This window comes from Calidris pugnax, unplaced genomic scaffold (genome assembly GCF_001431845.1).
Source record: "Calidris pugnax isolate Ruff unplaced genomic scaffold, ASM143184v1 scaffold41, whole genome shotgun sequence".
In the NCBI taxonomy this organism is placed as follows: Eukaryota; Metazoa; Chordata; class Aves; order Charadriiformes; family Scolopacidae; genus Calidris; species Calidris pugnax.
Window position 1 is genome coordinate 22,282,630 of NW_015094509.1, and position 21,064 is coordinate 22,303,693.

General features: G+C 40.9%; 1 protein-coding gene across 6 annotated transcripts in view; it reads right to left on the bottom strand.

Annotated features, from left to right (window-relative positions):
* Nucleotides 1-3,948: 3,948 nt before the first annotated feature.
* Nucleotides 3,949-21,064, bottom strand: part of ASAP1 (ArfGAP with SH3 domain, ankyrin repeat and PH domain 1) — a 180,535-nt gene continuing 163,419 nt past the window's right edge. For 4 of the 6 annotated variants that reach the window (XM_014965377.1, XM_014965378.1, XM_014965376.1 and 1 more), the window contains 6 exons: nucleotides 20,591-20,752; nucleotides 17,600-17,666; nucleotides 15,365-15,423; nucleotides 12,617-13,119; nucleotides 8,830-8,952; nucleotides 3,949-6,859 (listed from right to left, as the gene is read on the bottom strand). In XM_014965377.1, the coding sequence (XP_014820863.1) occupies nucleotides 6,785-6,859; nucleotides 8,830-8,952; nucleotides 12,617-13,119; nucleotides 15,365-15,423; nucleotides 17,600-17,666; nucleotides 20,591-20,752 (989 nt within the window). In that variant the 3' untranslated portion in view covers nucleotides 3,949-6,784. The remainder of the gene's footprint in view (nucleotides 6,860-8,829; nucleotides 8,953-12,616; nucleotides 13,120-15,364; nucleotides 15,424-17,599; nucleotides 17,667-20,590; nucleotides 20,753-21,064) is intronic. The other 2 variants (XM_014965381.1, XM_014965380.1) reach the window with 1 other exon arrangement.

Here is a 21,064-nt window from a genome sequence, read left to right on the forward strand (position 1 = left end):
AGGCAAGGCTCCGAGGAGACCATATAGCAGCCTTTCAGTACCTAAAGGGAGCTCATAATAAACATTGATACAGACTTTCTAGCAGAGCCTGTTGAAATAGAATGAGGGGTAATGGCTTTTAACTAAAAGAGGGAAGATTTAGACTAGATATAAGATGTATTTTACACTGAGAGTGGTGAAATCCTGGCCCAGGTTGCTCAGAAAGGTGGTAGATGCCCCATCCCTGGAAATATTCAAGGTCAGGTTGGACAGGGCTCTGAGCACCCTGATCTGGCTGAAGATGTCCCTGCTCGTTACAGGGGTGTTGAATCAGATGACTTTTAAAGGTCCCTTCCAACCCAACCCATTCTGTGATTCTACAGTGCTGACCAGATGGTCTGATTGTCCTGCTGCTCTCCCCCATTATCTTTTGCTAAGGTCATGCTGCTTCTCCTGGATAAGGGACCTTCACTTCTTTGTATCACTCAAATCTCTGCATTACCTTGAGCTCTGAGGTGAGTATATGGCCCATCTATAGACACTGCTCATAGGAGAGCTGCTGATGCCTTATGGTTGATCTTCACATCAATGATGGAGTCATTCATACTCTTTCAAAGGTGTCCAAGTTGTGATTTCTGTGCCCTCATCCTCTGCTCTTCTCACACCTCCACCTTGTAGCACATGGGGAGTTCAGATTTGTTCTTATACTCTGCAGAAGACTCAGAAGTCCCCAACTTCCAGCATCACTCAGTGTAAGTTCACTTCACATGAAGCTCAATGCTCCTTGCTTTCCAGAGAGCCAAACATCCCTTTTAATCAAGGCAGTAGCTCTGTGCCCTCTACAGAGGCAGGTCTAGCATCTGTTCTCCTGTTTCTTTCTACAGAGGTTGGCCCAGTTCCTGTAGGGAGGACAGAGACTGAGGAAGATGCTGGATCACAAATCTGCCCTTCATCCCCATGCTTCTATCCACAGAGGTCAGAACTACTGCAATGGTCCTGGAGTTGCTCCACAAGGCTTTTTTCCAGCTTCTGGATGGGTTTCCACAGAGTAAAAAGTCTCATCTGCAATGAGAGCACGTGGCTGGCTGCAGCTCTACTTGGGGCTCTTGCTTTCCTGCCTGGAGTTACCATAGTAGAGCTACGAGGATGCTACAGGAGAACCTGCAAGGAATATAGGGAAGGCCACCACACATGGGTATGTGGGTCTACAGCATGGACGGGATGGCTTCCAGTATGGACAAGTGATTTATTACAGTAAATATAATCTTGACTAACGTGAAAAAAAACATCTGCTTCTGTCTTTGAGGTGTCTTTGAGGCAGTGTGTGGCCACTGGTGTCACCAAGTCACTCAGGAAGTCTGCAGGCTCTAACAGAAAATCACCACAAAACCCCTGCTTAACCAGCAAACAGCTGCTGACCTCTTCTGTGCACGTTCAGCTCAGGACGTGGCTTTGTCTTCAGTCTGAAGTTCAGGAGCATGTTTCAGTCCTTTTCAATAAGTAAGTTTTTGATTTTTATTTAAACACTGAGAACTTCAGCTCAGAGCCACGATGACAATTAGGGCCGTAGCAGGGATGTGGGAGCAGGGAGAGATGAAAAATGTTATTTAAGTACTTTTGAGAGCAGCTTCAGACTTAAGCTATTGCCTGCTACTCCTTACTCCTGTGAGTTTACAGGCAGCTGTAGAAAGTTCTTCCTGTAGTATTCCCTGGGGAAAAGACTGGGGAAATTAATTAGTTCCCAAAAACCCAAGCCGAATGCTGCTGCTTTGAACTGAACAAAGGTAAATACAATGAACCAGCCTCTAACGCGGCCATTCTGGAGCAGGCTCCTTTGAGTGTTCAAGGGTGATTCATCTACACAACATGACTGAGAGAAAATCACATTTCTAGATTTGTGGTGGTAACTGAAGCACAAGAAGCATCTTCAAGCCTTGGGGAAAAAAATACCCCATGGGGGAATGGACCTAGTCCCACCACCTTTCAGCCACAAGCACCAGGGGAGGGGATGTTTGTGATCAGACACTACCAGAACCAAGCCCAAACTGGTAGGAACTGCAGAGTAGCATTAACACTGCACTTAAAGTCCCAGGTAAGCTTAGAGCTCACTCAAAACATCCTTCAGGTGGCAGAGCAAGCGAGAGATCAGCTTCTCCTCTGCTCTGACACGGGTAGCAGACGTGACAGCTGTCACAGATTGTTTTTTGTCCCCCCGCCCCTCGCTCTTATAAAAAGAGAGCGCAGCAGACATCCGCCGCGCTGCGGGCAGGAGGGTCTGCTCTGTAACTCACAGAGGAACAAGGCCAGGCCTGTGCCCTCACACACTATCGGTTTCAGTGCGGCTCGGGCGGCAGCTGACGAGAACGAGTCAGGGCTCGCAGGTTGTGTGCGCGCAGCAGCAGAGCAGGGGCTGGCAGCTTCAGTGCAAGTTGACAAACAGCACTTCGCTTATCTCGAGGAGGAGAAACTTGAGCACTCTCTGGGCAGATGACTGAGCCGTAAATCATTTTATGTGTAGCCCTGAAAAGTATCAGTCAGACAATGTGAAACAGTTAGTTTGCATTAGATAAGGAAATTTTTGGCTTGCAGCTAGATAGAGGGAAACATCTTGTTGGCCTGGGTGCGTTCTGTATCCATCTGAGCAGCCTCCAGCTGTGTCTCAGAAGGGCTAAAGAGTCTCAGAAAAGCACCCCCAGCAGCCTTAAGTTCAAGACGAAGTTGGTAAGTTTTTACAGTCTGAAGAATTTACAGTCTGAAGCTGAACTCCGGTTTATTGGCATAGGAGGGTTACTGGTCTAGGGTGTGATGGCATGACACTGTAAATTTGTAAAAGGGTAGAGCGTGGGGAAAACAAAGTTATTTTTTTGTTGATGCTCAGGTGAACTGTGACACAGAACTACAGAGTCTGGGGAGGAGGGAAGCATCTGAAAACAAATCATAGGGTTGGAGTGCTCGGGTTTTTGTTGGGTGGGGCGAGCTCTATCTGAGTTCACTAATTGATATTTAAGATTTGCACCACTTTCACTGGTTTTGATTGCCAATCAGCCACTGTTCAACTCAGAGCTTTAAGTTTGCCAGGAAAAGGGTAAGCAGACCGAGACTTCAAACAAGCAGGGAGTTCTCTGGGCTTGCATTTCCCTTGGTCTCTTCTGCTCCAAACGCTCCATGATAGACACCCACCTCAGTGTTGACTTGCAGAAGGAAATCAATGATTGTCACTGAAAACAAGTGATACAAGTAGGACAGAGAACTGAGGATACTGAAGTCAACAGATCTCTGAATGCTGTTACCTGAAATACTGTGACAAGGTAGAGACTGAGCAAGAGCAGAATATTTAACCAGACAGCTTCCCCTGCCCCACGTCCAGATTTCATGCACCCCTCGCCCCATACGTTTAGCCTATGTAAATTTAAAAGCCCCAAACTAACAAGCAGTTAGAGTGCTCCACGATGAACCCAGGCTACGCCTGCGCTTACAATTCAGCGTTCGAGAAGCCGTCTCACCACAGTGCTCTCCTGAGCCCTGTGCTGTTACTATTTTTGATACAAACCAGATCTGATAACTCCACACTCCAGTTTTTCCTCTGGCTAAAGGATGTCCTCATTGCTTTCTAGCAATTTCAAGTGACTTGGTCTTTCAGGAGCAGTTTCGAGACGTCTTAAATGAAAAGCTTCCAAGCACCAAGTCAGGGAGGGGAAAGATAAACTCTGCAAGCTGGGTGGGAGCTGAAATTCTAAGCAATAAAGTCCAGGAACAGTTAGTACTGCCTGAGTTGGTTTGAGAGCTGCTGTTGGGGTTGGAAATCGTGCCTGGGGACAGAGGAGGGCCACATATGGGACAGAGGGACACACTGAGCAGTTCTTTCCAACCCAAAGGGCCAGCTGCAGAAGACAAGCCACCGCAGGCTGGCTTTCCGTAGAGCCTACTGAAGCCAGAGAGAAAGCAATGGAAACTCATGGACAAAGTAAGTGTTTTGATGCTAACTTTAGTAAGTAAAGTTTTCCAGATAAAGGCAATTGCATCCATATTTAACAGCTGTTAAAGAGATACACATTTAGTTGCATTATATAAGGGGTGCTTCATAATCAAGAGAAAACATTTCAAGTGTTTTAATTCTACCTGTTTGGAATCCAGACTTTCTCCCTAGAAGATATTCCAGTTGACAAAAGGGCCTTGTTCAGATATCTGGGATCAACTGAATACATTTATTTAAAAGCAATTTTAAATATTAAAAAAGTAGAAATTAACACATACAGTACTCAAAAACTGTCACATTAAATACATGTGAATAGACATGTGTACTGATGTTTTACCTTAACATTCAATGAGAAGTCAAGATTTTAACTAGTGGCATGACCAGATCTGATTTCTGTACACGTTGATGTACTATGTAATAAAAAAATAAATAGCAACTGTTGTTCAACAGTAAATAAGACATCATCTGCAGAGCATACTTCCCCCTCTGGGGGCACCTTCCCCTGCCCCTCCCCCCAACCCCTTATCAGCTAATTTTCCATAAAGATTTAGACTTTCCAAATACTATGTCATGTACAAAATTGCAGACAGTGGCTCATTGAGTTCAAATATAATACTGTACTTAAACTCAATCAATATCATACATTTTCAGATTTCTTATGACCCACAATAAGCCAGAATAAACAGAACTATTGTTCCCGATGGAACTCATTTCATTTTATAAAATGCATATGTATACTATTTTAAAGAGCGTAGAAAAGAATAGACATTTGACTCTACATAATTTTACATGCCTAGGTTTTCTTTATATGATTTGCTTTTATCAGTTTATTTCAAGATCACTTAAAAATACAATTGACCACAAAAGTGAATAGGTTTTGTTCTTTAATGCAACTTAAAACATTGTAGTAATGGATAAAATGGAATGCTAAATAAATGCTAATCCTGACTTCCTTTCCATAAAAAAACCAGAATAAAGTCTGAAATACTGGAGCTGGTAATACTGAAGATTAGATGCCAGCAGGCTTGCTCACTCATTGCATAATTATTTTTTTTCCCCCAATAAACTTTTGTTCTAAATGATCAAACCATTAACAGTTGATAATATTTTGCATTTTTTTCCATGAGGGGTTTAGACTGATATTTGTTTCTATCTTAACCGCAAACAGAATTAAATATTCACTGACTACAGTCTTGTAAAACTGAATTAAAAATGAAAGCCCTCAGAAAGACTGAGATGTGTTTTTATGAAATGTAAATCTTTCCGTGCAGCCAAGACAATCCGCTTTGAAACAGCAGTGCTGGGTACTGAAGCCAAACTAACATTTAAAGCCAGTCATACAAACCTACACATGAAAAAGTCATGGAACCTGCTACAGACAAACTATGGGAAGAACACAACTGCATTATGCTTCAAAGTTAAAAAATGATGTTGGAAGTGACATAGGAAATGAGAGTTTTCAGTAATACATTGAAGTGTTTTCTGGCAATGCAACTTTATACCAACTTTCAAGAAACCCCAGTCAGATGCAGCCACCCAAAGGTGTTCTTCGAAACCAGCCTCAGAGCGGTACGTCTGTTGCTCGGTGCTTTGAATTAAGACTATTACAGTTACAGTTTAATGAACTCTACTAAAACCAGCCTGATGCTTGTGATCTGAGTTCTGCCATCAACAGCCTGATCAAACGCATAAGAGGTCATCTTAACTTCCACTTTTTAGAGCAATTAAAAATAATTTAAATTTATCCTTATATCACCACTTAAGAAATTTTATTTTAGGTAACTAACTTTTAGCAAGGTCGAAGACAGAGGAAAAAAAACAACCCACTAAATCATTTTTCAAAGAGCCAATTTAGCTATAAACAAATACTGTTGCAAGCTCACATTAATCTGAATAGCAATTAAGTTAAAATGTTCTTTTCCTCAAATGTAGCTATATGACTACAGTACTACTTTTGTACAAAGGCAGGTTTCAAGTAAGCGTCTAAATGCATGCATAATGTCAACAGTTAACATTTTCTAAAGTCCTTGGTTACTAAGAATTCAGTGAAAGAAACCAGCAAATTTCACATATATCTACTAAAGAACAATATGACTAATTTTCATTAAAATAAGTTTTTTGAATGAAATAAATTTGTAACTTTTTATAGTGAGGTAATATCACAGGGGAACTGCAATCACAGTTTGGCATAGGTCCACAGAATATAAACATGAAATGCCGTATGCACACCATAAAACATTACTGTTATCTGTAAAGTCAGTGAATATTTGTCTTCATAATTACACTTAACTGAGCACTATATTAAATAAATACTGAAGTGGGTTTTATAGCTGTAAACTGCATACACTTAGAAACTGCGGACTGGTTTTTAAAATTGTCCAAAACCATTCATTCACTCCTTCTAACGTTCTGCTAACTGTGTGTTGAGAATACCCAGTTGTTAGGAACAGTCACTGCTGTACAGAGACGTGGCTGACGGAGACCACCTACGTTTGGAGAGCTGGCAGTTCCTACCTACGGGTAACAGCGTGGACAGAGATGGAAGTGCTAGATGCCGAGGATGGCTTCAACCAACCCAATAAGGCGTGCCAGGTTCCAAGGCTACCATAATACTGGCAAAGGCAGAATAACACAGTATATTTACAATACATAGAATTCGACCTCATGAGGTGAAACTTAAATGAATTCTTAATTTGTAACAGCAGCTATATATATATACAATTGTGCACAGGATTACAGGGAGGCAGCAGCGTTCGCTTTTGCTAAAAAGCCCGTCTTGCATGAAGAATGTGCAATGCTCAAGTTTAGGATTGGTTGGTTGGTTTTTTACTAGTCTGACAGAATGTGCACAAAGGACACTGGAAAGACCCCTTTCCTCTCTGGCTGTCCTTCGATGTGGCCGATCTGCAACACAGGAGAAAAAGGGACACGTGTGGGTACGTGTGGGCACACAGAGCTCACGGACGGCGTTTACTTCATTCACAAGCAGCAGAACTGCAGGGTCCCACTGAGCGTGTGCAAGCTCTTGGACAGCTTAAAGCAGACTTTAGTTAACATTGGAATTTGCATAATGAAATGAAATAAAAGCCATACAAACGTATTATAAATAAGACAAATTAGGCCAACTAAATCTGAAGAGAACAAAACAACTATAGTCAATTACAGAAACCTAGAAGGGTTTCCATAATCTGAACACAGGTCACTGAATTTCAAGAATCTCACCAAAACAGAAGCCTCAATTTCTTTTGTCTGATCTATCTGCTACTGCAGGTTAGTCTGTGTCTTTCAAACCCCTTCACCTTAGTTAAGTGAATAAATCCTGAACATCTCACTTGAGGGAAATGTCTGCTCCAGGTGTGAAGTTACTTATCATAATCTGCACGTGTCACTTACAGTGATAACGGCCCAGCTATTTTCTCACTGGGTTGGTGTGATTCCTGATGATCTGTGTGGGTACTGGTCTGTGTAACAAATCACAGTATCACCTGAGTAAGCATCCTTCATATACAACTTCTTACCTGTTTTGCATAATAATAATTTATAAAGAAATAGCCAAGAAACTTTTTTTTTTTTGTTTTGAAAAAAAGGCACATTTTCTATTAACTTTACATGTTTAAAATGTGTAATTGTAACCAATTATCAAACTGATGGCACTGGAGGAGCAGCCCTGACTGACCCACATAACCTGTTTCTCCTCCTGCTGCGGTACTGCTCGCTGCTTTCAGAACAACAGCCTACCTCCTTCCTCTTCCCCAGGCTAACAAAATGGGAAGGGGAAACATGCAGGGCTGGCCATTTCCTCTTGTACAGCCAAATTTTTGAAGCATATGAGTCAACAGCTCTCGTTTCCCTTCTCAGAAACACTCAGACTGGAGCACTTCATGGAACTTGTCAGGCGTGTGCTCAGGGATCTCAAAAACCCCACTTCACAAACCAGCGATTATTGCAGCCACCACGGGGGGCTGGATGGTGGGGTGACCAGAGCAGCTTTCACTGGGCATTGCTCTGTCGAGATCACCCTTTCAGCTGAACAATCCTCCCCACCTAAATGGTGAGTGGGAGGAAACTGTGCAGCTAGAACCAACCCAGCAGAGGTTGTGCCACGCTTAGATTAGGAAATCATCAGCAGCACTGCGATAAGAGTTTGTTTTAATCAAAATGAAGTCTGTAATAATAGTAATAATTCTTAGGTAGGGAAGTAAGATGTAGCAGGGCTTTGGAGGCAAGAAGGAGAGTGTCAGGGGAGGGTTGGAGCCTTCAAGTGGGGCTGAGACAAACCTGTTCAAGTGGGGCTGGACAAACAGCCCAGAGGAGGGGTGAGAGTGTGATACAAACCAATGGCACGGGACAGAGGAAGGGAAAGAAAACGTTAACGACCCCTCATTTAAGGAGGAAAACCATCAGCTTACAGCACCCATAACAAAAAGGTTTTCAGCCTTCCAGCAGCCCCTGTAGGTGTAACTTAACATTTGTGGTAAACTGAAGGTTTATCCTATCTCATGTTTGATGAAAGGTGTCAGCGTGCTAAATGGAGTAAAAATCACCACTTCTTCATTTAAGGAAAGGTTCGTGTGTGTTACAGAGAGTGAGGTATGTCCATACGTGTTGTGATGAGCCAGCAATAAAGCCAAACCTACTCAGGGTGGTTCTAGCAGACTCCCAGGAAGAGACAGACCCTCCCAGAGAAAGGGGGTCTTCTCCAATACGAGTTTAAGGGCTGGATGTCAGCTCAGGCAAAAAACACCCCAAACCCAACAAAAAAAACCCTACTACCTAACAATCCAAAAATAACAACCAACTCCAAAAATGTAGAAAAAGAGGCTTTCCTTTAAAAGTCATAAAGAGGTAGAACTATAAAAGGAAAAGATACATACCCACCACTCTTGGTCCTCTTCACCGGTTACAATAATTACTTCTCCTTCAACAAACGTGAGCTCATCGTCATTGTCTGCCTGACAGTCATAAATGGTCTTCACTCGCCTAACTTTGTTTTTCCCCTAAAAATAGAATGAAGTTTTAGATGAAGGACACGAGGAACAGCAAAAATGTATATATGATACGAACTTTGCCTTTTAGTTCTGTTTTATTTTACAAAAAGGTGAAGACTGGTACCAAATTGCTTTCTTTGCTATTGGGGACATTAAAAATAAATATATCAAAAAACTGTTCCAACAAGGATATTACAAACAAATTAGCTACAAAGGTGTAGGTTTTCTTTTTCTTAAGATTCAGAACTCCCAAGAGACTTTAACGTGTAGTGAACAGCTTAAGTAACCTATGATTCCTCTAGTAAAGAAAGTTTAAATAACACTACATTGTTCCAGCCTGTAAACACCCCTCTTTCTCCTTTAATCCATACTTCATTGAAAAAAAATCACCATGAACAGAAAATGAAATTCAGTCTCCTCTGAATGTTTAAAGAGAGGCCAAGGAAAATCTACATTGAAGTCCCCGTATTCCTTACAGTCTTGGGTTTGGATCTAGTGCAAAAATACAGTATCCTTTGACTTCAGATCTGCTTGCAGAACTGGACATTTTCTGAGTGATTTTTCATTCAGAATGTTAGTAATTTCTTATTAAAAGAATCTTCGTTTCAGATGGCAGTACTATTTTGTGATGATAATTCACAAGATATTCTCCCAGCTCTACCATTCTGAGTCCAAGTATTTTCTAGGTCACACTTTGCTGCATCCTGCTAATTCATATGAAAAAGCCTGAGCCACAGACTCCTCCCCGAACATATGTTTCTCATGGCAGGGAAAGTGGTTTAAATTATTTCCAAATAGAGTAAGGGAGCAATATTCACAGCAAAACACTCCTGCTACTTTATATTCCTGTATTTTCATATCCATGCTGCCCCAAAAACCACAGTTCCTTCTTTAAACAGGAGCAGTCAGATAACAAGAATGCAAAAACCCAAGAAGAGCACAAGGAGGTGAGAAGCAGAAGGGCTACGAAGGAAAAAGTCAGCAGGCTTAGAGGAATTTGAGCCAAAAGTAACTTCACAGAGGAAATTTCCTGGGGAGTCTTCTCTTTGCTGTTACCTACCCACCTGAAATACCTCCATGTTTTGGCAAAAAAACATAATTCCCTGCAAATCACCAGCAGAACAGCCACACAGCAAAGAGCACTCCTACTAAACTCAAGGTACAGAAAAATAACAATTATGGAGGGATCTAAGGGACAAAGCAGTTAACACAACAACATAGGACTAAAAAACCCATATTCAAGACAAATGAACAGAAATACCTGAAGAGAAGTTCATACGAGATCAAAGGATTTTTTTACAGCAAGGCTTTGCTGCAGCAAGAAGTTACTTCAAAGAGCGCTTTCTCTCTTTTTCAAACAAATTTGTATAATTTGAGAGAAAATCTCAACTGTCACTAGGGATTGGAATTCGATGTTAATGGGTATTTGGGGCCAGTCCCAGCTTTCAGCTCCACAGAACCTTTGCAAACTACAGAGCACTTCCAATCAATCCTCCAGTGATGAAGGGAAGCAACTACTTCTGCCAGATAAAAATTGTCTCATTCGATAAAGAGAGACTAAAGAAAGTTAAATTCCTCTAAACTTGGAGAACTGCATGCGGTTCAGCTTGCAAGAACACATGAAAAATGAGGGCAACGGCTCCTGGTTCCTTCTGATTAGTACCAGAGATGACATTTTAATATTCTATTCCTTTCACTTAGCAGAGCAGTAAAAAGCAGAATTCAAGCCCGAGGTATATTTAATCTTGAGAAGGTTTCAAAAAGGACGGAGCTGAAGAGAGGATATAATTTCCCTAACACGGTTTGGGGCACTGGTGTGTAAAATAGAAGCAATTCTAGGACATGTAACTTGTAAATACATGTAAATGAAACAAGTATCACCACTACCATCACCCCAGCTCCTTGTATCCAATATTAGTACTTATTAAGAAGAGACTTTGATGCTTAAGACTGAACAATCAGCTGCTGTGGTCATTAATAATCCCTCCATGCTCTTACTTTTTTTTTTTTTTAAAAAGAAGTATTTTGTCTCCTTTATAGAAAACACCCACAAAAAGAGCACTCAAATGCTCGCTGTGATTTTAGAAGTACTCAGAGCAAGTTTCATCTGTCTAAAAATATCCTTTCAAGTCCTTATATATTAACAGCGTTGGCATTTTTTACCTAATAATTCTGAACAATTGATCTTCTAAAACTTCCAATAGAAAAACCTTGGAAAAACTGTGCTCATCTCTTTACTGTTGGGCTGTGATGGAGCATCTCAGCAGTTTGTGTGGAGTGGATACAGCCAGAGGATGAAAACAGAGGCACGATACATTTAAGAGACATTCTCACACATTATTACTTGAGCAAAAAAGACTGCAGTGAACAAGAAGAGATGCAAGTGTGCACGCAGTGATGTGTAGACAGCTGGAAAGTAATTAGCACAGATAAATCATAATTTTGGTCACTGCAAAACAGTGGAACTGTTTAATTTACTGCACGTGTGAAAATGGCTGAATTTGGAGAACACTGAATTTTTCCTGAGCATTCTTCTGTATAAAGTAGGGTGAGAGTTTAAAAAAGACCCAAAACAAACAACTAATCCACTATTTGCTTTCTTCTTTAATAAAGTGACAAATAGCTGAGAAAGTCCAGCATCATTTGCTTATATTTAAAAGTATGTAAGTAAACAAATTGTAGTTGCAGACGCCTTTGATCAGCTCCCTGTACTACTTTATTTAATCTCCAGAACAGTCAGGAAGCCCGAGTGACAACCCCGTCCTTCTCCGTTCAGGCCAAGCAGAGTGATGGCTCCAGAGAAAGATCTTCTTCCTCAGATGAGCACAAGAAGAGAGAAACTCACCCTCTGCTTTCACTACAAGAACAGGAGTCTTATTTCCTTTCACATAAGTGCTTTGCATAGCCAATTTGACAAGCAAAACCATCTCCTTTTTGATGTATTCTTAATGATGAAAATCTTAAGAGAGCTCTGGAGTTTCATGAAAAGATTTCAATATACATATGCATGAAGAATCCTCTGTTGGGCGGAAATTGCACTGGTTAGCAAGATGAACAGCAAGAAGAACTGAGGGTTGAACAGGGAGACTTGGAATCTAGTTACTGTTCCAGCTCCACCATCCAGCAATGTCAATTTTGCCACTTCAGCAATATATCTGAACCTTTGTTAACCACTTCAGCACACCAACATTAAATACTCAAGACAGGAACATCTACTAGTTTGTAACAGTTGACTTGTACTTTTCATCTACTGATACCAGGACCTAGCATTCTTAAAGATTACAAGCATCAAATATGTAAATATTCCAGTAATCTAAGACATGCAAAGCAGTGAGCGAAGGCAGCAAAGAAACCTACTGATCAATTCAGAAGTGTGACTGGCCCAGATAAAAATGCCCGAATTCCCTAATAAATTCAAGTACTCTGTCACACTCCCAGGACTACTGCTTTATGTTACTAGTATTTGTTTCAGCCTGTGAGAGGTCTTGTAAACCCCCAGCATTTGCTGAAGCTGCTGGGGAGCACAGAAGAGCTCCTTATTCCTCATCCTAGCCCATAAGGTTGTGTTGCTTTGTGTGTAGAGCTCAAGAGTGGTGGTTTTTTTGCACAGATAGTCCTACAGTAGCTTCAAAGACTTTTGGGGATACTTCCAACGAGCTGGAATAATACCTACCATATTTATTTTCCTGGGAAGTGGCACAGGGGTTTCTGGCAGGGTATGTGTTATGTCATTCGACTCTTCAGACGCTTGCCTTTGGACGGTGTCTCTAGATTGTACGTTTGGAGAAAGGTCTAAGGAGTGAGATTTTTGATTTGCCTCTGAGGGCTGAGGCTTCACTGATGCTTCTCCACTTTGAGTTTTCGCCAACAGCTCTCCCAGCTGAGGTTTTGGAGGAAGGTCCTTCATTTGCGGCTTTGGAGGTAAGTCTCCAAGTTGTGGTTTTGGTGGCAAGTCTCCTAGTTGAGGCTTTGGGGGCAGTTCTACAGGCTTTGGGGGCAGTTCTCCCACTTGAGGTTTCTGAGTTAATTCCAGAGGCAGAGGCTTTGGGGGCAAGTCTCCAGGCTGTGGTTTCTGTGGTATATCGATGGACAGCGAGGGCTTCTGAAACATTTCCATGTGCTGATGGGATTTATCTATTGAAAGATGATGACTGGTTTCTATTTTTCTTAGTGCCACTAAAAAACAAAAGAGCATAACAATGGTTTTTTTACAATCTCATTTTAATATTAAAGACCTCAGGCACACATCAAAACTGTAGTTGTGTAAATGGCCACATGCTCACTGAGCCCCAGTAACTGCCCGTACGTCCTCCTGGTCTATGATAAACGCAAGAGAATAACCCATTCTTACTCAGGTCTCATTTCATTGCTCCTCCTGGAGGCCAGGAGTGCTTGATCCAACAGCTACTCAGTGTCAATTTATAGATTAATTACTTAAAATGAAATAAAGTGATAGCTTTTTTGGATATAAACCAAAAAAAAAAAAAAAAGACATTTTGTAAAGCAACCTATCAATCCACTGATGTGACTGCAATGAAAATTCTCCTTAATGACTATTAATCATATACACAGTTGAACTTCATACAAATAAACCTCGAGTCTCAGGATTAGCACCTGTAAAATCCTCAAGAAAGCGAGTGAGCATGCATGTCTATACAGTATATAAATAAACTGTATTACAGACATTCAAGCTAAAACTAGTAAAAATTAATAATTGTAAATATTTACAATTTAGTAAAGATGAGAAGTTTTAAAATGTGTATTTTGCAGATTTTATGGAAGGAAAGTGAAAATAACTTTTCAAATAGTTTTTTTCTCAGTGTCATATATTGATTCTACTACTAAGTTCCCTCAGAAAACTTGACTGAAATCTACCATCAAAACAAAACCATAAGAGCCCCAGTTCCCTAAATAAACAACCCTATTATTTTATAGGGTTATATTTTATATTAAAACAGATGAACGGGGACAGAAGAGAAAAAAGTTACGACCCCTGATGAAAGCAACACATTTGGACTAGAAGGAATAATTTCCTGTTGCATTCAGCATTGCTGCAGGATCATGTTCTACCTGCCAAAAAGGTGATCTGGTATTTTACTGTGAAAGCAACACTCGCTTTGGATATCACTTACTGCAATAAGACTTCTGTGCCATATTTATGGTTATTTATACCAAAAAATCCCCAAACTTTGCATAATTTCCATGAAAGAAATTGTGTAGCTACAATTAGATGCCTGATAAACATTTTAAAAACCATCTGTGTTGATACCTGTCTATAGCTTTGTCTCCCAGACTTGAGTAGTAGCAAATGAACAAGAACTGACCCTCCACATTGGCTTAAGGCTCAAGTAAATTACATGAAAAGCCTGATAGCTGCCCTTAGCAAAGTGCTCTGATTGACCTCATCTTAAATTTTCACCTTTATCATTTTAAATCAAGGAAGTGTTGACTTCCTTTGCAGTGGTATCCTATCACGTCACTGGTGTCTCTTTCAAAAGATGATACCTTGTCATAATAACTGTAATTTAATGAAGTTTAAATTTCACATTTGCATCTTCTGTTAAAATTATGTGAGCTCTCAATTTCAGTTATCCAGCTTCAGAAGTTTGGAGAGGCTTCATTTCCTCATTGTCAGGCTCTGCAGAGATCATCCACTCACACAGACAGAAAATATTTTTGATGGATTCTGTATCAGACAGAGCTACAAGGTAGGTCTGCTTTTAACTTTATAGTCAACTGCTGCAAGAACTCAAAAAACTAAATAAAACCTGCTGTATGAGTTTAAAGAGAGACTAGAAAAAACATCTCTAGAAGGAAAGGACAATAAGGTGTTCATAAGGATGATGGTCTCAGCAAGTTTGTCACCAATATATAAGCGAGCGTGTAACGGTACCCGGTTCATTTCAGTGACAACAATCCTGATCGCTGTAACACGCCAACAGACAAAACTTGCTTCGAGGGGAGCAAGAAATTTGACTTATGGATACGAGGAAGAAAAAAGAATTTACCAGCGAGTGTGGTGAAAGATGGAAATGGAAGCCCGGGGAGGTTTATCCAGGGAGATACTCCCAATGTGACCGGACATGGCCCTGTGCAACCTGCTCTTGTGTCAAAAAGCTGGCCCTGCTCTGAGTGGGGACTGGCCCAGGTGGCCTCCTGAGCTCTCTTCCAGCTTCACTTAGTTAACAATTTATTTTTTTCCTTTCTGCCTTACGTTCCATAGGTCTAACTATTTTTTTAGTTTAAGAAAAACCTTCCTATCTTCCAAAATCCTTTCAATTTTGCTAAGCTTTCATGGTTTGTGGCATTTTAGGAAAAAAAAAACTTCTGCTGGAAAGATCCATATATTCAAAACAAGTATCTGCTTTCACACACATTTAAAAGATATAATTATGGGAATACCCACAAAAAGAGCTCTTACCTTTTTGAGGTAGTTTGGGAAGAACTCTAGGGCCAAGTGCAGTCTTTGCGGTCCCAGTGCTAAATCAACAGATATGAATGATTAGTGCTTAAAACTGTTATAAAATATACCTTTTCTTTGCCCGCTTTTTTTCCCCCCCCCACTACACACCTATAATCTAAAAAAATATTCCACATTTGTTTTGCTTCTTCTGTATAACCAACTTGTCACGTTGTCTGTGGTTCAATCCCGAAACTCAAAGCACTATTAAGAACGAACAGCTTTGGAAGAGACAAAGACACACAAACCCCTCCCCATCCCTAGTGCTACGGGACGGATTTATTCCACCAACTATGGTACGTGCAAAAACCTGCTCTGAAAATCCATGAAGCTGAAAGACCAGCTCAGTGGGCAGATCCGGAACTTTATGGAAAACGTGGTCTCTAAAATAACTATAGTGAAGCTTTCAAAACATAATCTGTCCTTTATGTCAGTGGTTTGAAGTTTTCCAGGACTGAGCCCGTGCCTTGTAGCCGGCTGTGTGAGTGTGATATTGTATCACACACACACTGCAGCTGCACTGGGAGACAAAGTCCCTGCTACTCTAAGGAAAATACTGGTAATTGTGGACAAACAATATACTCTTTTCCTCTGTCAACCTGTGTTACCACCTCAGAGCAGTAAACAACAATACAAGCAGGACAGTTGCAGGTAATTTAATTACAGCATGAAAATCTGAGATAGTTGCATATTGCCAAAAACTTTCCATCTCTGCTTTCTGTTGTAGATGATTTTTGTCAGAATTATCACCAGGCTGGCTCAAATTTGCAAATATGGCATGTGAGGGCAAAAGACATTACAAGTTTCAGCAAAAACCCACAAAATGTCTTCCACCAAAACTACATCCAGGTCACTTTTCTAGAAAAGGACTGCGGAATAAAAGCAGAAAGCCAACTGATTTAAGGCATAAAAATCAATCAATAAATAATCAAATAAAAATCAGTATCACCTCAAAATATTTACGCAAAAGACAAGGAAAAACAAGTGGGGAAGTAGCCAGAATACATTCAACAGAGCAGAGAGTCTTCTGCATCAACAGCCTTGATTCTGGGATGATTTGTCTCTGAAGCTAACTTTTCACAATGAGTACGATGAAACACTTTTATCTTAATTTCCTAGCTTTTTTTTTAAATAGTCAAAATATATCATGACACAAAAGTGAAAGAACAGCCAAGCTCAACCTTGATTCAATAAAGAGTTACCTTGGGCTTTATCTCATGCCATCAAGAGCGAGTACCATGCTTTTACCCTTGTCTTATGAAGAGCAAGCACGGCACCAGCTCTTGCTGCTGTAGGATGTCACTGCCCTTCCCCTGAGCAGCCCGTGCCACCTGGATGGACTCAGCAGCCAGAGCAAGTCCGCTGTGCCACCAACACCCCATCCACTGCCCGTCCTGGTGAGACAGATCACTGACTGAGGAGCATCCAGAAACTCTACCTACGCATCTGCTGCTGCCATGTGTGTGACCTTACACATCCATCTCCACACCTGTGGTCGTGCAAAGTCTCCAGCACATTTATGGGAATTACCTACCATGCTTTGAACCTGGGGACGCTGGAATCACAGCGCAGATAAAGGAGCAGCAAACACTAAGTGACAGGAATGTCTGGCTGTCCTGACTACTCCAGCTATTGAGCGAGACACTTGCAATGTACTGACCTGATGAACTAGGAGCTCAGAGCGGTTTGTGTTACTACAGACTGTGCATCAGCACTCCAGCTCAACAGACTGGAAACCAGCTAAGCTGGGAGACAGACGAATTCTCTCTCTTACAGACCCGTCTTCGATGCCAGCCTGTGCCCGGAGAGACACTTGTGCAGCTACAGGCATGACACCTCACACTGAAGCAGATCAAATGAAATGCCAGGAGACATGAAAATAACACTGTTGTCCTGCTGGCCAGAATTCCCAGCCCTGTGTTACACGCTGCTGGGGGAGCAGCAGGAGATTCAGGTACAAGTTGTTCCCTCCATCCCGCTCAAAGGATGGATTGTGCACGGACGGCCACGAGCACAGCGTGGGAGGCTCAATGAAGCCAAAGTATTTGTAGGGCCGTGAGGCATGCAGAAAACTAATGAGGAAACATAGCTGGGCTTTTACTTCATAGGAAAGGCAATTTTTTTTTTTTTTCTAATTTACAAATTAGTTATGTTTAGATAAATTTTCATCTTTGCCTTCATATGCACAGGTTTTACCTTGACTGCTGAGACATCCCCTCAAACTTGTTTGCAGCCTTAGTTGAAGGTGGGCCCAAATCATTACCTGAGGTGAAAAAAGCACAATTTAAAAAAAGTATCATTAGCATAACTGAAATAGAATCAGCAGAGGGTGCAACTTAAAGCGAAGCACACGTTCTTCCAAGTATCCTCTATATGTAAGATGGCTAAAGATTTTAAAAATCATTCTTTATTAATAATTTTGTAGCTGGAAAAGCAGCAGGGACCATTAATAATCCAACTTGACCTTTCATGTAACACGTTTTAAAACAAGTCACTGGTAGCTCACATCTGCTGGCAAAGAAAGACTGAATGACATTGGTGAGTTACTGCTGTAGGGCATTTGTTTTGAATATTGTCTTTCAATTTTCTCTGAACAGAAGGAGATACCGCAGGCCAGTATCAAACAAATTTATTGCAGATGTTTACAGCTGACATTATGTGACACATCTTTTTAAAGCCATCATGAATTTGATTTTATTCACAAAACATGAAATTTCTAAGGACTGGTATTTTGTCCTACATAAAGAATAGCTTTTGCTGATTTAGTGACTGAGTATGTATGTTACCATAACCTGAACATTAAGTGTTGGCAAAGAAAAGATCCTGGGTATACTCAATTCTGGTCAAAATCCAAACCCAAGTGATTCTGAACTCCTTCAACAGAAGCTTTCTCTGTCATTAACCATCATCATTCCCAAGGTACAATCATACTATTTCATTTTAGTGCCTTTATCATTCCCCCTTCCCTCTTCCATTGCAGCACGTCTAAAAAATCTTAGAACAGACTTCAAAAACCATTAGTAAATTTTGTCCCTGAAATAGATGTAAAGTGTCACTTAATGATCCAAGAACACCACATACTTCTCATGCAAAAGAATGCCATATCTGCCTAGATACCATTCTTAGTGCATTGAAGTCTAAATGAAACAGCAGAAAAGGCTCATGCTGAGCCTTGCTAAAAATATGTTTATATTTAAAAGTGAAAAAAAAAAAAAATAAGGGCAAGAGAAACAGCAAATCCTTCACGTGTAGATCCTATGGATAAAGCAAGAAAAATATCTCATGGTTGCTATGGAAATCCAAAATAATCTAAACGACATTTTTAGAACATCTTTGAATGGTAACTTAATTTGCTTAGACAAAAGCTAAAGATTGCTCTGCTTGATACTTCAATTAATGCACAGATTAGAAAACAAATGCTGAAATTCAACGTAACAAGAAATACACCACCACAGAAAAAAAAAGCGTCTGAAAGGGAAAGCAGTGAACATCTGACAGTATTCTTAACCCAAAACCACACAGAGGCAGATACGAGAAACTCCCTCTTTTATGAACATAAAACAGAATACTTGCTTAAAATCCAAATGGACTTTCAAACAAGTTTTTGTACAGATCTGAGCTAAGGAAAAGGGGGAAGAGGCCCCTCTCCCGTCTGCTGAAGTTTAGCATGCGCTGGAAAGCAGGAAAGAGACAGAATTAGCAACGTTCTTCTCTGGCCCTCCTTTGAAAAACTGTTCTACTGCTGTAAAAGTCTTCATCTTCAGCTCCACACCTGCACCTTTCCCAGATTTTCCTTTTCCTTCAGCTGTTGCCTAGCATTTTTAAAGAAAAGCTGGCACTGGTCTAGCAACTGTTCCTACCACACTTTTCATTCTAATAGTGTTACATTATACACTATTCCAGTATATCATATTTTAGGTGCTGGTTTGGACTTCAATATTTGGGCTTTTAAAATTTTTTGAAGTCCAAGCTCTTCAAAAAGTCTTTACGACCTCCTAAATGGTAGAGGCCTGTTAGACTCCAGAGCATGGGACACAATTTGCCATGTCCCAGACATCTCAAAAGCAAAGAGTTGAAAAGATTGCCATTATTTGCATTCCTTGAGAAAAAGATTTTGCTTTTCATTGGATTCTGTACTTCTCTTCATATTAAATCCTAGATTAAATCACATATTTTACATAGAATATACACATCAATACTCCATGATTTATCACATTTAACTCAATTTGCTGAAAAAAACTGGTGCTTTTAAGCTTGCAATTTTTTTTTTTGTCTTGTAATTTTGTGTTTATATGAGAACAGAGACAATACTCCTAAGATATAAGTACTGTGTGGATGACGGCCCTGTGTAAGCATTGGATTCCAGCTCAAAAGTTTACAGATTTATGGAAATCTTGCCACCAAGACTAAAATTATATAAAATTACACGGGCCAGAGATTTATAGCTACTGGGAGAAGCTGACTGCATAGAGCTATGTTTATTGAAAAGAAGAATTTGAGTAGTCTGGAAAATAGTTTCTGAAAAGCTTCTGTCAGAAAGGTATCCTGTTTAAAAAAAAAATGAAAAAAAAAGAAAAGAAAAAAAGAAGTGCTGTTTCTTTAGAAATTCTGCAGGTAGAAGGATGCAAACCTATCGCTCTTTGTGTATGTAGAGACAACAGCACAAAAGCCAAAAGCATACTGTGACAACACATCCCCACCAGCGAGGTGTGAACACTTTACAGGAGAGACCTGGCACAGAGCCCACAGAAACAAGCTCTTCTGGCAAGCAGGAGAATGGCACGGATTCCTGGAGGTCTGTCTGCCCCAACCCCAGATCCATGGGGAGGCACGAGGTGGTCCGAGCAGGAGCAAGGGTGAGGATGAGGAGCAGATGCAGGGGGTGAGGGCAACCTGGGCAGCTTGGGGAGAGCGAGGGGAGGGAGGGAGGAAGGGAGGGAGGCAGCAGAGGAGATCGAATTGGGCCCCAGGGAGGGTGGAATATTTTCAATTTTCTCAAGTGAGACTCAGCTAGAGAAGCCTAGAAGCTGGAGTGTCAGAAGATAGAACCGCTGATTTATCTGAGCTGACGTTACATCGAGCTGCAATCATTGGAAAGCAAGCACCAGGTACAAGAAATCAAAGATCATATATCATCCATCATAAAAGGTTTTCCCCTGCCCTTTTGGTTTGCGTTTCAAAACTCACCCCAAGGAATTGGGCCCTTATTCTGGGGTCCATGAGGTAGTGGGCTTGGTGGGTCAGAGAGGGTTCTTTTGTGTCCTGGGGGTGGGGGAGGTGGTCTCTTCTTGGAAAGAGTGGAGCTGCCACTAGAGGTTTGAGTGCTTAGAGGGAGGGTTGAAGGTGGGCCTGCAAAATAACAAACAACCTTCTTACAAATACATGTGCAGAAACGTCAAAGCAGCACCGAAAAATTCACAGTCAGACCCACAGCGAAGTGCAGCAGAAGACTAAAGGGAAAAGACAAGCCATGCCCAAACACTCTTTAGATTGAACGACACGTTCGCCACATTTTTAACCACCTTTTAGCTGTGGGAATAGAAACAGCTCGACAATAGAATGACATGTGTGCTTATGTTTAACAAACACAGGATTAATCACTCAAGGATTTCTAATTTTTAGGCTTTGTTGGTTTGTGGGGTTTTTTTTAAAAAAAGAAAG